Below are 11,184 nucleotides of genomic sequence, written 5' to 3'. Positions count from 1 at the left end.
ATGTGAATTTGGTAAAAGGTGGGATTTGGTATATTTTGGTAAAAAGTGAATTTTGATGAATTTTGGTAGTCCATAATTTGCTCCACAAATTTTTTATAAAGATGAGGTTTATTTCAAATTAAAGAAGGTTTTAAAAGCTTGAAAATGATATAAGGTTTGCGGAAAACCGAATTATGTAGGGGAAGTTATGGACGCCGGAAATTCGGTGCGAAAAACTAAAATTTTGAATGTTGCAGCAGAACCAGGTTTTTCTGGTGTGTACCCACGCGCACTGTTGTGCGCACGCACACCTGGTGGTTTTCAGAAAGTGTGCGTACGCACACCCTTGTGCGCACGCATGCACCAGGATATGCTTTCTGTTGGTGGCGCTCACAGGGACTGATGCGCACCCACACCAAGTGATTCCTGGCTGGTGTGCACAGGCATGCACACGTTCTGCTTTCTTTTTGAGCTGTGCGCACGCACAGATTTGTGCGTACGCACACTCCCTGTTTTCCAACACCTGAGTTTTTAAGATTTAAACATGGTTTTGAACCCCTAAACCCCTATTTTTGCCTTATTAACCCTAGATTTTACTAGTGAGCTTGGTAATTAGTGGAAGATAGGAGTTTGGGATAGCTTGAAAATGAAGAAAGAGGTAAAATATAATGAATTATAAGGAAGAGATGTGAATATAAGTGAAGTTATGATGCCATGGCTTTGATGAATAATGATTAACTAATGATTATGAACATGAAATGACTTATAAATGATGTTATCTGAGATATGAGTTTTTCTGGGTAACAGAACCGTGGCTTGCCACTACGTGTTCCAGGTTGAATATCGATACTCTATTAATCCTACGTCGTAAGGGTGACCGGGCACGTATAAATTCTCGGGTATGGATATCCCCATTGAGTGATTAAATGATGAATGAATGTGAAATCTATGCATAGACTCATGGGATGCGCGACGGGAGACAGTCTAAGGTTTTCGGACTTGTCGGGTTGGCTGGATAACCGACAGATGAGCCTCATCAGCCATAGGACAAGCATGCATCATGTGCATTTGTTTGTTTTATTAACTATGCGTTATTTGGGATTGCCTAACTGAATTTATACCCTGCTAACTGCTATAATTGCTATTTGCACTATCTGTTCCCTACTTGTGCGTGAAACTATTTGTTTGTTTGTCTCTGCTGATTCATGGATGATGGAGGATCGGAGGAAGGGAGGGAACAATTTGGTGTTTATGTTAGGTTTAAAAATGAGTAGGTTTAGGGTACTTAGATTACCTACCCCTTTTTATGGCTTCTGCTTAGAGATTAAGTTTTATAATTGTATGACGGAGTTCTAGGATTGCTTCTGGCATTTTCAAGACCTTATTTATTATAGGCGTGGCACCTTTACCATGGTGAGAACCTTCGGTTCTCATCCCATACTGTGTTGTTGTTTTCAGATGTAGGTCGAGAGGCTCCTCGCTAGGTGTCTGGATTCTTTGAAGCGAAGTAGTCCCCGGTGTATTGTGGGTTTTAGTTTGTATATGTATGTATACATGTACTAGCTTACTCTCCAAGAAACTTGTTATTTGTTCCTCATAGAGGTTGTGGGAGAGTTAGGTCTTATTCTATATTTTGGGTAGTTGAGATACTTATGTATATATATGTAAATATTCTCCGACCAGCCTTGGCTTCGCAGGTTGAGTCAGGAACTAGTTCACTGTATTCTTGACTCTCTTATCGTTCTTTCGTTCATTTATATCTTGAACCTTTAGGTTTCTTAGCACGCAAGTAATTCTTTTCCTTGAGCATTGCGATTTTTATTTTGCGATTTTGTTTAGCCGTTTTTCAAGGCTCCTAGTATATTATCTCTTTTCACCATTATATGTAAATAAATTCTGATTAGAGGTCCGTAACACCATATTACCTCTGTTTTACGACTTAAGCGTAAAACTCTGTGTAGTAGGGTATTACATTTTAAGTATTTAATAAATTAAAGATATTATTTATATATAAAATTTAATTATCAAAATTAGTTACTGTATATTTGTGTATAGATATATATTGTTTTAATTTATTTTTATTATATATTTTTATTTTAATATATATTTTATATTAATAATTAATTTTAGTAACTGATTTTAATGTAAACTAATACTTAATAAATCAAAAAGGTAAATTAATTCATTGCAAACCGCACACACTAGTGATTAGACAATTCTATTTACACTTTGTTTGGATTAAGATAATATAGAAGAAAAGAAAATAAGAAAAAAAAAAGTTGTTTAAATGAAGAAAAAAATGGAATAGAAAAAAATAATATAAAATCCACCAAATATTTTCTTCTAAAAAATAAGATAAAAATAAAAGAAAAATATATAAATAAGTATAAAATTATTAATTCACTTTTGATCAATTAAAAAAAAAAAAACCATAAAGATAATTAATATAATTTTTTTCCTCTCATTTTTTTTATTTAATTAAATTTTTTTATTTTTTTTATTAATTTTTTTTATCCAAACAATACATAAAACCATCCATTTTTTATTTTATTTTTTTTCTTCTAATTTTCTTACCTCTATTTCTCATTATCTATCCAATCAAAGGGTTAGTGTAGGAACTACGTAACGTTATGTTGGGCCATCACACGTTCACAAATGTAGCTCACAGGATCCAGACAACCAAATTCTTTTCACTCTCACAAAAGAAAACACACAGCAACTTTCAAACCAGTTGTTCTGTTGCATTTGCAGTTGCTCTTCCTTGAAATTGTGACCTCATTCGCGCTCCAACTAGAACCTTCTTCGAACTAGGGTTTTCTCAGGGGTTTTAGCTCCATTCAATTTCTATCACAAATCCAATAAAAGGAAAAACAAAAATAAAATCCTCGATTCTCTTCAAAAGCCTCAATATTTGTCATTGTCAGAGCAGATAGCTTCCTCAAATGGTTCGCTCCAATGGCGTCAGGCTTCTTCACTGGGCTGCTCGTCGATCACTCTGTGATTCCAAAGATTCCGTAGGCATTCTTTGTTTCCGCTAAAAATAAATTCCTCAAATTTATTTTTTTAAATAAATTGACGCTTTCAATTTTTCTTATTTTCCGAGAACTATGATTTATTTGTGGAATTTTTTGCCTTATTTTTAGGTATATCAAGCAGTGTTTCAAAGGGGCTATAGGGTACTGAATTCAGGGCTTTGCAATCCAGCCAAAACTTTTGGAAGTTGTGGTCCAGGTAATACTACATAAATAACACGTTTTGGCAGCTACTAGAGTTGACTGCATTTCCATTTCTTGTTCTCCATGAAATGTTGAATTAAGTAATTTAGGTGTATCTATGTTGGCCAAAAGATTCATGGATTTACTTTCACTTTTTGTTTTGTTCACATCCTCTCCATTACTCATTTGCAGTTGGAGACGGTTTAAATTTGAAGAACTGGTTGTTACTGGGAGGAGCGGCAAATACCTACTATTTGGGGTCGTCTAGAACAATTCATGGCTCTGGTATAAATTATCAATTAATTGCTGTGTCACGTGCATGATTTCCTTTTGTATTGTAGCATTTTGATGAATTTCTTTCTTGTTCTTTATCACTTGTAGTTTGTCTACTATTTTCTTTTGATCAGGCTCACTAGGAGCTTGAAATTCATGCTTGCATGCTACTTTCATTGAATTGCTTCTATGTGAGTCTGACTTATTTTTACATTGAACTCCTTACAGCTTCATTGTCTAGAGACTATTATGATGTTCTTGGTGTGAGTAGGAATGCAAGTTCTTCTGATATAAAGAAGGCTTACTATGGGGTAGGTTTCTCATAATTGTTTGTTCCATTCCACCATTTTCTTGAGCTGAATGCTGAAAATATTTGGCCATTGCCTAAGCTGTTGGATGGGCAAGAATTTCTTCTATAATTTATATTCAGTTTCTATCAAATTTTGCTTATATACAATCAGTTATCTGCATTTTCTAACAGGGAGTTGTTATTTTAATTATTCAATTGGTAGAGAAGACTACGAAGTTTTGGTGAAAAAATTTTGCTTCCCGAGCCCTCTCCTCCCTCTCTCACAACACACTTCTCTCTTTTTTTCTCTGTTGACATAATAGGACTGCAAATGAATTATCTTGTATACTATTTTTTTTCCTCTTCTTTTTCTAATGTCTTGATTTTTATAATATACTGCAGCTAGCAAAGAAGCTCCATCCAGATACAAACAAAAGTGATCCTGAGGCTGAAAAGAAGTTTCAAGAAGTTACTATTGCATATGAGGTGTAGAGCTTGCTCTTTGTTGTTGTAGTTCTTATTAATCCAAACCAGAGTTCTAGTATGAATATGAATACCCCAAATTAACTGATTGCTGGTTTGTTGCCTTTCTTTGTGTGTTGTAGGTGTTGAGGGACGAAGAAAAGCGTCAACAGTATGATCAGGTCTCACGACTTTCCAACTACATACTTGATACTTTCTCCTTTATTGGGTGAGAGAATTTGGGGGGTGGAAGAGGTTTTAGGATTTCAAGTATTTATCTTTTAAATGATCTAAGAAATTATATTAGAATTGAAGAGAAATTACATAAGAGGATAAACCATCTTGACATAGATACGTAGGGTTTATGTAAGACATGAAGTCGAGCTATCCTATATATGACACCTTTGAGTATCAGCTAAAAGACCCCATTAAATAGACCATGTGCTGAGCAACATAGAGAAGCCAAAAATATAATTCTATCCTAATGAAATCAACAGTCAAAAAGGAATCATAAAAAATTCTGGAAGTCCTACCATTTGCACTGGAGCATTGCAAAAACTGTGGACTGCCACAGAATAAAATCGTTGCTTTTTGACATGAGCCAAAACCTCTGAACTTAGTCAGAAGAAACTAATGCAAGTAAGATTTTTTTTTTTTTTTTAACGTAGGATATTTAAGTAGAAGGCTTTTCCTTTATGAGAAGATAACATGATGGAGATATTTGAGAAAAGTATGGAGAATAGGGGGGTGGTAACTCTTGTCATTGCATAATAATAATAATAATAATAATAATAATAATAATAATAATAATAATAATAATAATATTCTTGTGACTTGAGCTTATTCCTTCACTTGTTGAAGATTATATTGCCATGATGTGTGCTTGAAATAAGTTTTTATACAATGAAATGGAAAATATATAATTTTTTGTTTTTTTTTTTATTTATCATCCTATGCAATAATTCTATGTAGCATATAATTTTGAAGGTTTAAATTTTCACTGTGCAGTTTTTATTTTCTTTTTTGTGACCTGCTTCCTCGTGGCCATCCTTTATCTGTTTAGTGTAGACACACCACCATTTCTTTTCAGAAAATGAAAAAAAAAAAATTATAATAATTGAAAATTGATATAGTACATTGCTAAAATTTTAAGTCGCAAAGACTTTTTTTGTCAAGAGTGTAGGATTCTATGAGCCTCAGTTTTATGTAGGACTTGTGCTCATGCACGTGCTTCTAGGTTTAATTGTGTATTGGTATGTCAATTTATTATGAGTGATTTATTGCTTTCTCCTAAGCATCGGGTTTTTCCTTTTCCTGTTTTGCTGTCCTGTTGTTTTCTTATTTTATTGTCCACCAACAAATAAATTGATGTATTTTAATACGAATATGTAGGTTGGCCATGATGCCTATGTGAACCAACAGTCTACTGGTTTTGGAGGAGGCCAGAGTGGCTTTAATCCATTTGAGCAGATATTCCGTGATCATGTAAGGACTTACTAATTTCCTCCATTTAGCTCTGTCTCTGTCTCTCTAAATCATTTCTATCTGTGCATAATTATTTCTTTATGAAATGGTCATTCCTCATTAAGTTAGAAATCCTCTAGGAATTGTGCTTCATAATTATCATATCATTTATTCTATACCATATATAAGATAATAGGTGCTAATGACCACCTTTTGTCATTAAATTTAAGAAACTTCCTGGTCAAGACATACTTTCATAATCACATGTTTATTAAAAAAAAAGTACTTACCACTGTTAAAAAAAAAAACACTATTATCCTACATAATTATAAAACATATCTAAAAAATGGAAATGCAACTTGATGGGGACAACAGTCTGTGCTTGTCAAGAAGCTAGTACTAATAATGAATTTTCATTTCTATATATCACTTCTGTTGTATTTTATGATTTATGAACAGAACACCTTAACTAATCATGCAACTTCCTCGATCACTAGTTCGGGAAATGGTGTATCTATTTACCACCCTGATCTATATGCTGAAATTTGGTGTAATATATTTCAATGTAATTAGTTTTATGAGTATGCATCTGTTTTTCTTTCTTAATTGTAAGGCAGTATATTTTGGTCTCAGTATGTATTATTTGTTTATTTATTATTCTAATGTCTATCCTCTCTGCATTTAACCAATCATGTTGTCTAATTGATTTCTTTCTTTTTGAATCCCATATTTGAAATCTAATATGGTTCTCCTCAATGGTGATCAGGATTTTGTCAAGAGCTTCTTCCATCAGAATCTTGGTGGCGAGGATATCAAGGTTTTTTCTTCATATATAGTCATCTTTATATTGCTAATGACTTTCTTTGAAGGGAATCTCAATGATCTCTTTTACAGACTTCAATTGAAGTATCCTTTATGGAAGCTGTCCAAGGGTGCACCAAAACCGTGACATTTCCAGCAGATGTTGTGTGTAATACCTGTGGTATGCTAATTAGTCATCTAATATTTTTAAAGCTTTGAATCTCACTGCTATATTCAGTTTGGTCTGTATGTCAAGGATCTTTCTCTTGCTGAACCTGCTGCAGGTGGGACTGGTGTTCCTCCTGGTACAAGACCTGAAACCTGTAAAAGATGTAAGGGGTCAGGGATGGTCAGTATTCTCTCTCTCTTAGATAGTGAGATCATGCTACAAGTTTGAAAAGTGTCATCAGATTAATAATTAATAATTTTGAGGCATGTGCAGACATATGTACAAGCTGGCATATTTAGGATGGAGAGTACTTGTGGTTCGTGTAAGGGAACTGGAAAAATTGTATCGGTATGGTTCATCTCGTCTTATTTATTAATTAAAGCTTAAAACTTTTGTAGTTTTGTATATTATATAACAGGTCGGAACCTCAGAATTAAGATATTATGGAATAAGCTGCAATTTTGGGTTAATTGCTGGCATATTGTTCTTCCTTGGACACATTCCATATCTGGAGTTATTATTCTCCTGTCCCCCTCAACTTGTCATATGATCATGGCACTGTATTTATCATATATGCAGTTAATTCTTGTGCTCAACTTCAGTACCAATGGCTTTGGTGGGGAAATGTTAATAATTTTGTCTTTATTGTTTGTATCAGGAGTTTTGCAAGTCTTGCAGGGGTGCGAAGGTTATCAGAGGAACAAAGACTGTCAAGTTGGATATTATGCCCGGTAACTTTTAAAAATGGGGTATCCATATCATAGTTACATGAATTCATTGATTAGATGACATACTGCATACCATTTCTCGCATATTAGTTCACAATTCATCTGCGTACCGGAATGTCATGGCTATACTTCCCACATAACAATTTTGCATGTGGCATGCCATGTATCCATTCCTGTACCAAAATATATTGCGTTCCATGGAACTATGATCTATAAAAAATGATTTGAACAAGTGATTCCATTAGGTTTAAGCTAACCCACTCTTTTGGGATGTTGTGTAACAAAGCTTTAGTACTAGTAGTTGAATTTGATTATGCGTTGACAGAAGACAGCTATATGTACTTTCTTATATTATTGCACATCCCTTATGTTGGTTCTTAGGTTCAGTTGTTCCGCTAGGAAAAAGGAGGTCTGATTGTTTATTTGATACTTTTGCAGGGATTGACACTAATGAGACCATTAGGGTTTATGGAAGCGGTGGAGCAGATCCTGATGGAGGTCAACCTGGAGATCTTTATGTTACTATTAAGGTACTTAAATAGCTTGGAGATCATATCCTCTTTTTATTTGTACTTTCGGCGTATCATTTTTATTTGTTTCCTTTCTCCCTTTCCTAGGTTCGGGAAGACCCTGTTTTCCGTAGAGAAGGATCTGACATTCATGTTGATGCTGTTTTAAGTATCACACAGGTAAATTCCTTGGCCGAAAATTTTTAGCAATGAGATATGTGGCTTTCAGTTGTAGTGTCCCTGCGTTCTGTCCAAAAATGCATATGCTTAATAGGGGGAATCAATTTGTAATTAATTTACAATTCTTGGCAAGCAACTTATTAGAAGGATCTCTCATCCTTCTGTCTTGCATTGGTCTTCTCTCTAAATAATATTCTTTTATGAAAAATTTGTAGGCAAGCTAACTTCTCTCTCTCTCTCTCTCTTTCTCTCTCTCTCTCTCTCTCGCTCTCTCTCTCTCTCTCTCTCTCTCTCTCTCTCAATAATAACCTTATTTTATAAAAATATTTTGCATGAGCAACTTCGTCAGCATCGATGAAAAGAGATGTTAATTCGATTTATTATACTCTGGAAGCATATGCTATCTTCAGAAAATGTGGTTTTATAGAGTTGACATAGTTGTAATCGAGATGCATATTTTTTTTAACAGTTCTTTATCTGATTTACACCCTTGTTAGGAACTACTAACATTGTATAAGTTTTGTTGACATGAATTTTTGCTTTTTACAATAAAAAAGAACTAGTTTGAAATATTTGGTGTTGATGACTAGATGCTGAGTGTGATTTGGCAATTAGTGTTTTGGTTGGTGCTAGAAGTGTTTTATCATACATTTAGTCAATCGCAAATATATGTTGTGTGTTTGTGCTGCATTTTCCAGTGTTAAGTTTAAAATTAAGCTAAACACTGGAAATTTGTATATTTATTTTCAGGCAATTTTAGGGGGAAGCATTCAGGTTCCAACCCTTACTGGAGATGTTGTTCTTAAGGTTAGTTATTGCTGTTCCAAGGCATATTTCTCATGTTATTTTAGTAACTAGCAAAGTTTAAATGTGGAGTTCCTATTTGGCAGGTTCGGCCTGGCACCCAACCTGGTCAAAAAGTGGTTTTGAAAAATAAAGGTAAAGCAACTACCAACCATGCAAGGAAAGTCATATCTTTTATTTTGGAAAAGCATTGTGCAAAAATACATGCATGAATGGCACACACCACCTATTGCTAATCTCTTTTGTGATTCTTATCTTCTTTCTTTGAAACAGGGATCAAGACAAAGAATTCTTACACATTTGGCAATCAATATGTTCATTTTAATGTCAGCATTCCAACGTGAGTGTTATATATATTGTTATTTCAATAATATACTGTGCATGGTTTCATGATTGATTCCTACAATACAATTTTCCTCTGCCTGGAATCCTTCTGCAGAAACCTAACAACGAGACAGCGAGAATTGATTGAAGAGTTCGCTAAGGAAGAGCAAGAGGAATCTGATAAACGCAGAACTGCATCAGCTTCTGGCTGAAAACTTATGCAGAATTTCTACTATATATTTTATCATCAAATCATGCTCAACTGGCCGGCAAATCCGCCTGCTGTGCTGAAGTTTTGTAGGAACCACTTTTTTAGCCACTTCGAATGTATGTAATAATTTTCTCCAAAACTTTCATACTAAATTAAACTTTCAAATTAACTTAAGGTAGTTCGACTGTACACCCATATATTCTAGTTCCATAATGTACATATTTTTCCATTAACATAATTAGAATGGGTGCAAGTTACAATTAAGAGATGTATTATTTGGGCGGATAGGTAAAACTAGAACTAGATGGTTTGTATCGATGGTTGTAGCATCACCCCGAAATTTTAGAAAATATTTGCAATACACATGTTTATGAGAAATGATGAAATTTCTTTTTGTTTTTAAATTATTAAACCTTTTAAGGGATGAGTTTTATACTAAGAATCTTCAAAGAACACTATTAAACGGTTTATTCAGGTCAGCTTAAGCGGCCATGTTATTATACACATTGTTAAGGGTGGTGCATGATGAGCCATGTAAAAAAGGGTGGCCGGTTGAGGGTTAATGCCTAGTCCCTACTCTAGTGACCCAAAGAAGAAAAAGGTGGATACTGGATAGATATATGAACTATGAAGTGTGACTAAGCTTTATCACATAAGTGATAAATGTGTATGGCAACTCTCTTGAAAGATTTAACGACATTTGTGAGTTGTTAAAGCTTAGTATATAATACACTTTGCTAGGGTTCAACGAGTCTGCATGATGTAAAGCTCTGTCTGCATGATGTAAAGCTCTGTGGAGGTGCATCTCATTTTGTTTGTTTGGTGCTCTTTGCTACTTAAATTCCGCCTATGTTACACTTGTGGTACATAGCCAGTCCCAAGCCCGGATAAAGGAGGAGGGTTGTGTTAGGTCTTCGATAACCAACATAAAAATATAGTCGAATTTCCATGACATGAATCAAAGACATTATTGCGCTAAACCTAGGTCGTTGCTCGGAAGCAACGCGCTGTATGGCTCGAGTACGATGTCAAATGAGCAAGAGCCGCTGCATCGGTGCCCGGATGTAGTGTTAAATGAGCATGGGTTCCCGCGTTTTCGTGAACAGACGAGGGTAAATAAGCTAGTTCACAAAGTAAAAGGTAAAGGTCGGAACGACAGAAGGTTGAGATTTGGGACATGAAACATAGGTACTTTAACAGGAAAGTCCATAGAGGTGGTGGACACCATGACAGGGAGGAAGATTAACATTATGTGCCTACAAGAAACAAAATGGGTTGGTGTGAAGGCTAGGAAGTTGGATACTTCTGGTTTCAAACTTTGGTATACAAGAAAGGTGAAGAATAGGAATGTGGTTGGTATTATTGTGGATAAGCAGTGGAAGAAGGACGTAGTGGATGTCAAGAAGGTGAGAGATCGGATCATCTCTATCAAACTTGTGGTGAAGGGAGGTCCTTTTCATGTGATTAGCGCCTATGCACCGCAAGTGGGTTCGGACGAACAACACAATATAAGGTTTTGGGAGGATCTAGAGAGTTTGGTCCAAGACATACCTTCGGGAGATAAGATTTTCTTAGGAGGAGATTTAAATGGCCATGTTGAAAGAGAAGTGACTGGGTATGGAAGTATTCACAGATGCCATGGTTTCGGGGTGATCAATGCTGAGGGTAAAACTACCTTGGACTTTTCCTCAACCTTTGACCTTCTCATCGCAAATACATGTTTTAAAAAGAGAGACGAACATCTTATAACCTATAAAAGTGGCATGACAAGCTCTC

The 11,184-nt window shown here is 35.0% G+C and overlaps 1 protein-coding gene across 1 annotated transcript; it reads left to right on the top strand.

The window, feature by feature from the left end:
• The first annotated feature begins 2,581 nt into the window (after positions 1 to 2,581).
• Positions 2,582 to 9,786, top strand: LOC107639139 (chaperone protein dnaJ GFA2, mitochondrial). Its single transcript, XM_016342569.3, has 18 exons — positions 2,582 to 2,993; positions 3,123 to 3,210; positions 3,387 to 3,479; positions 3,696 to 3,778; positions 4,159 to 4,242; positions 4,362 to 4,400; positions 5,611 to 5,703; positions 6,449 to 6,499; positions 6,577 to 6,664; positions 6,768 to 6,832; positions 6,926 to 7,000; positions 7,311 to 7,383; positions 7,819 to 7,910; positions 7,998 to 8,069; positions 8,820 to 8,876; positions 8,960 to 9,008; positions 9,147 to 9,213; positions 9,313 to 9,786. Exons 1-18 carry the CDS (start codon positions 2,922 to 2,924, stop codon positions 9,407 to 9,409), a joined length of 1,338 nt encoding a protein of 445 aa, XP_016198055.1. The 5' UTR covers positions 2,582 to 2,921; the 3' UTR covers positions 9,410 to 9,786.
• The last annotated feature ends 1,398 nt before the right edge of the window (positions 9,787 to 11,184 follow it).

Source organism: Arachis ipaensis, chromosome B4 (assembly GCF_059453495.1).
Source record: "Arachis ipaensis isolate K30076 ecotype BB chromosome B4, ASM5945349v1, whole genome shotgun sequence".
Taxonomy (NCBI): Eukaryota; Viridiplantae; Streptophyta; class Magnoliopsida; order Fabales; family Fabaceae; genus Arachis; species Arachis ipaensis.
The sequence above is the reverse complement of the archived record's forward strand: the minus strand, read 5'-3'. Positions and strand labels throughout refer to the sequence as shown.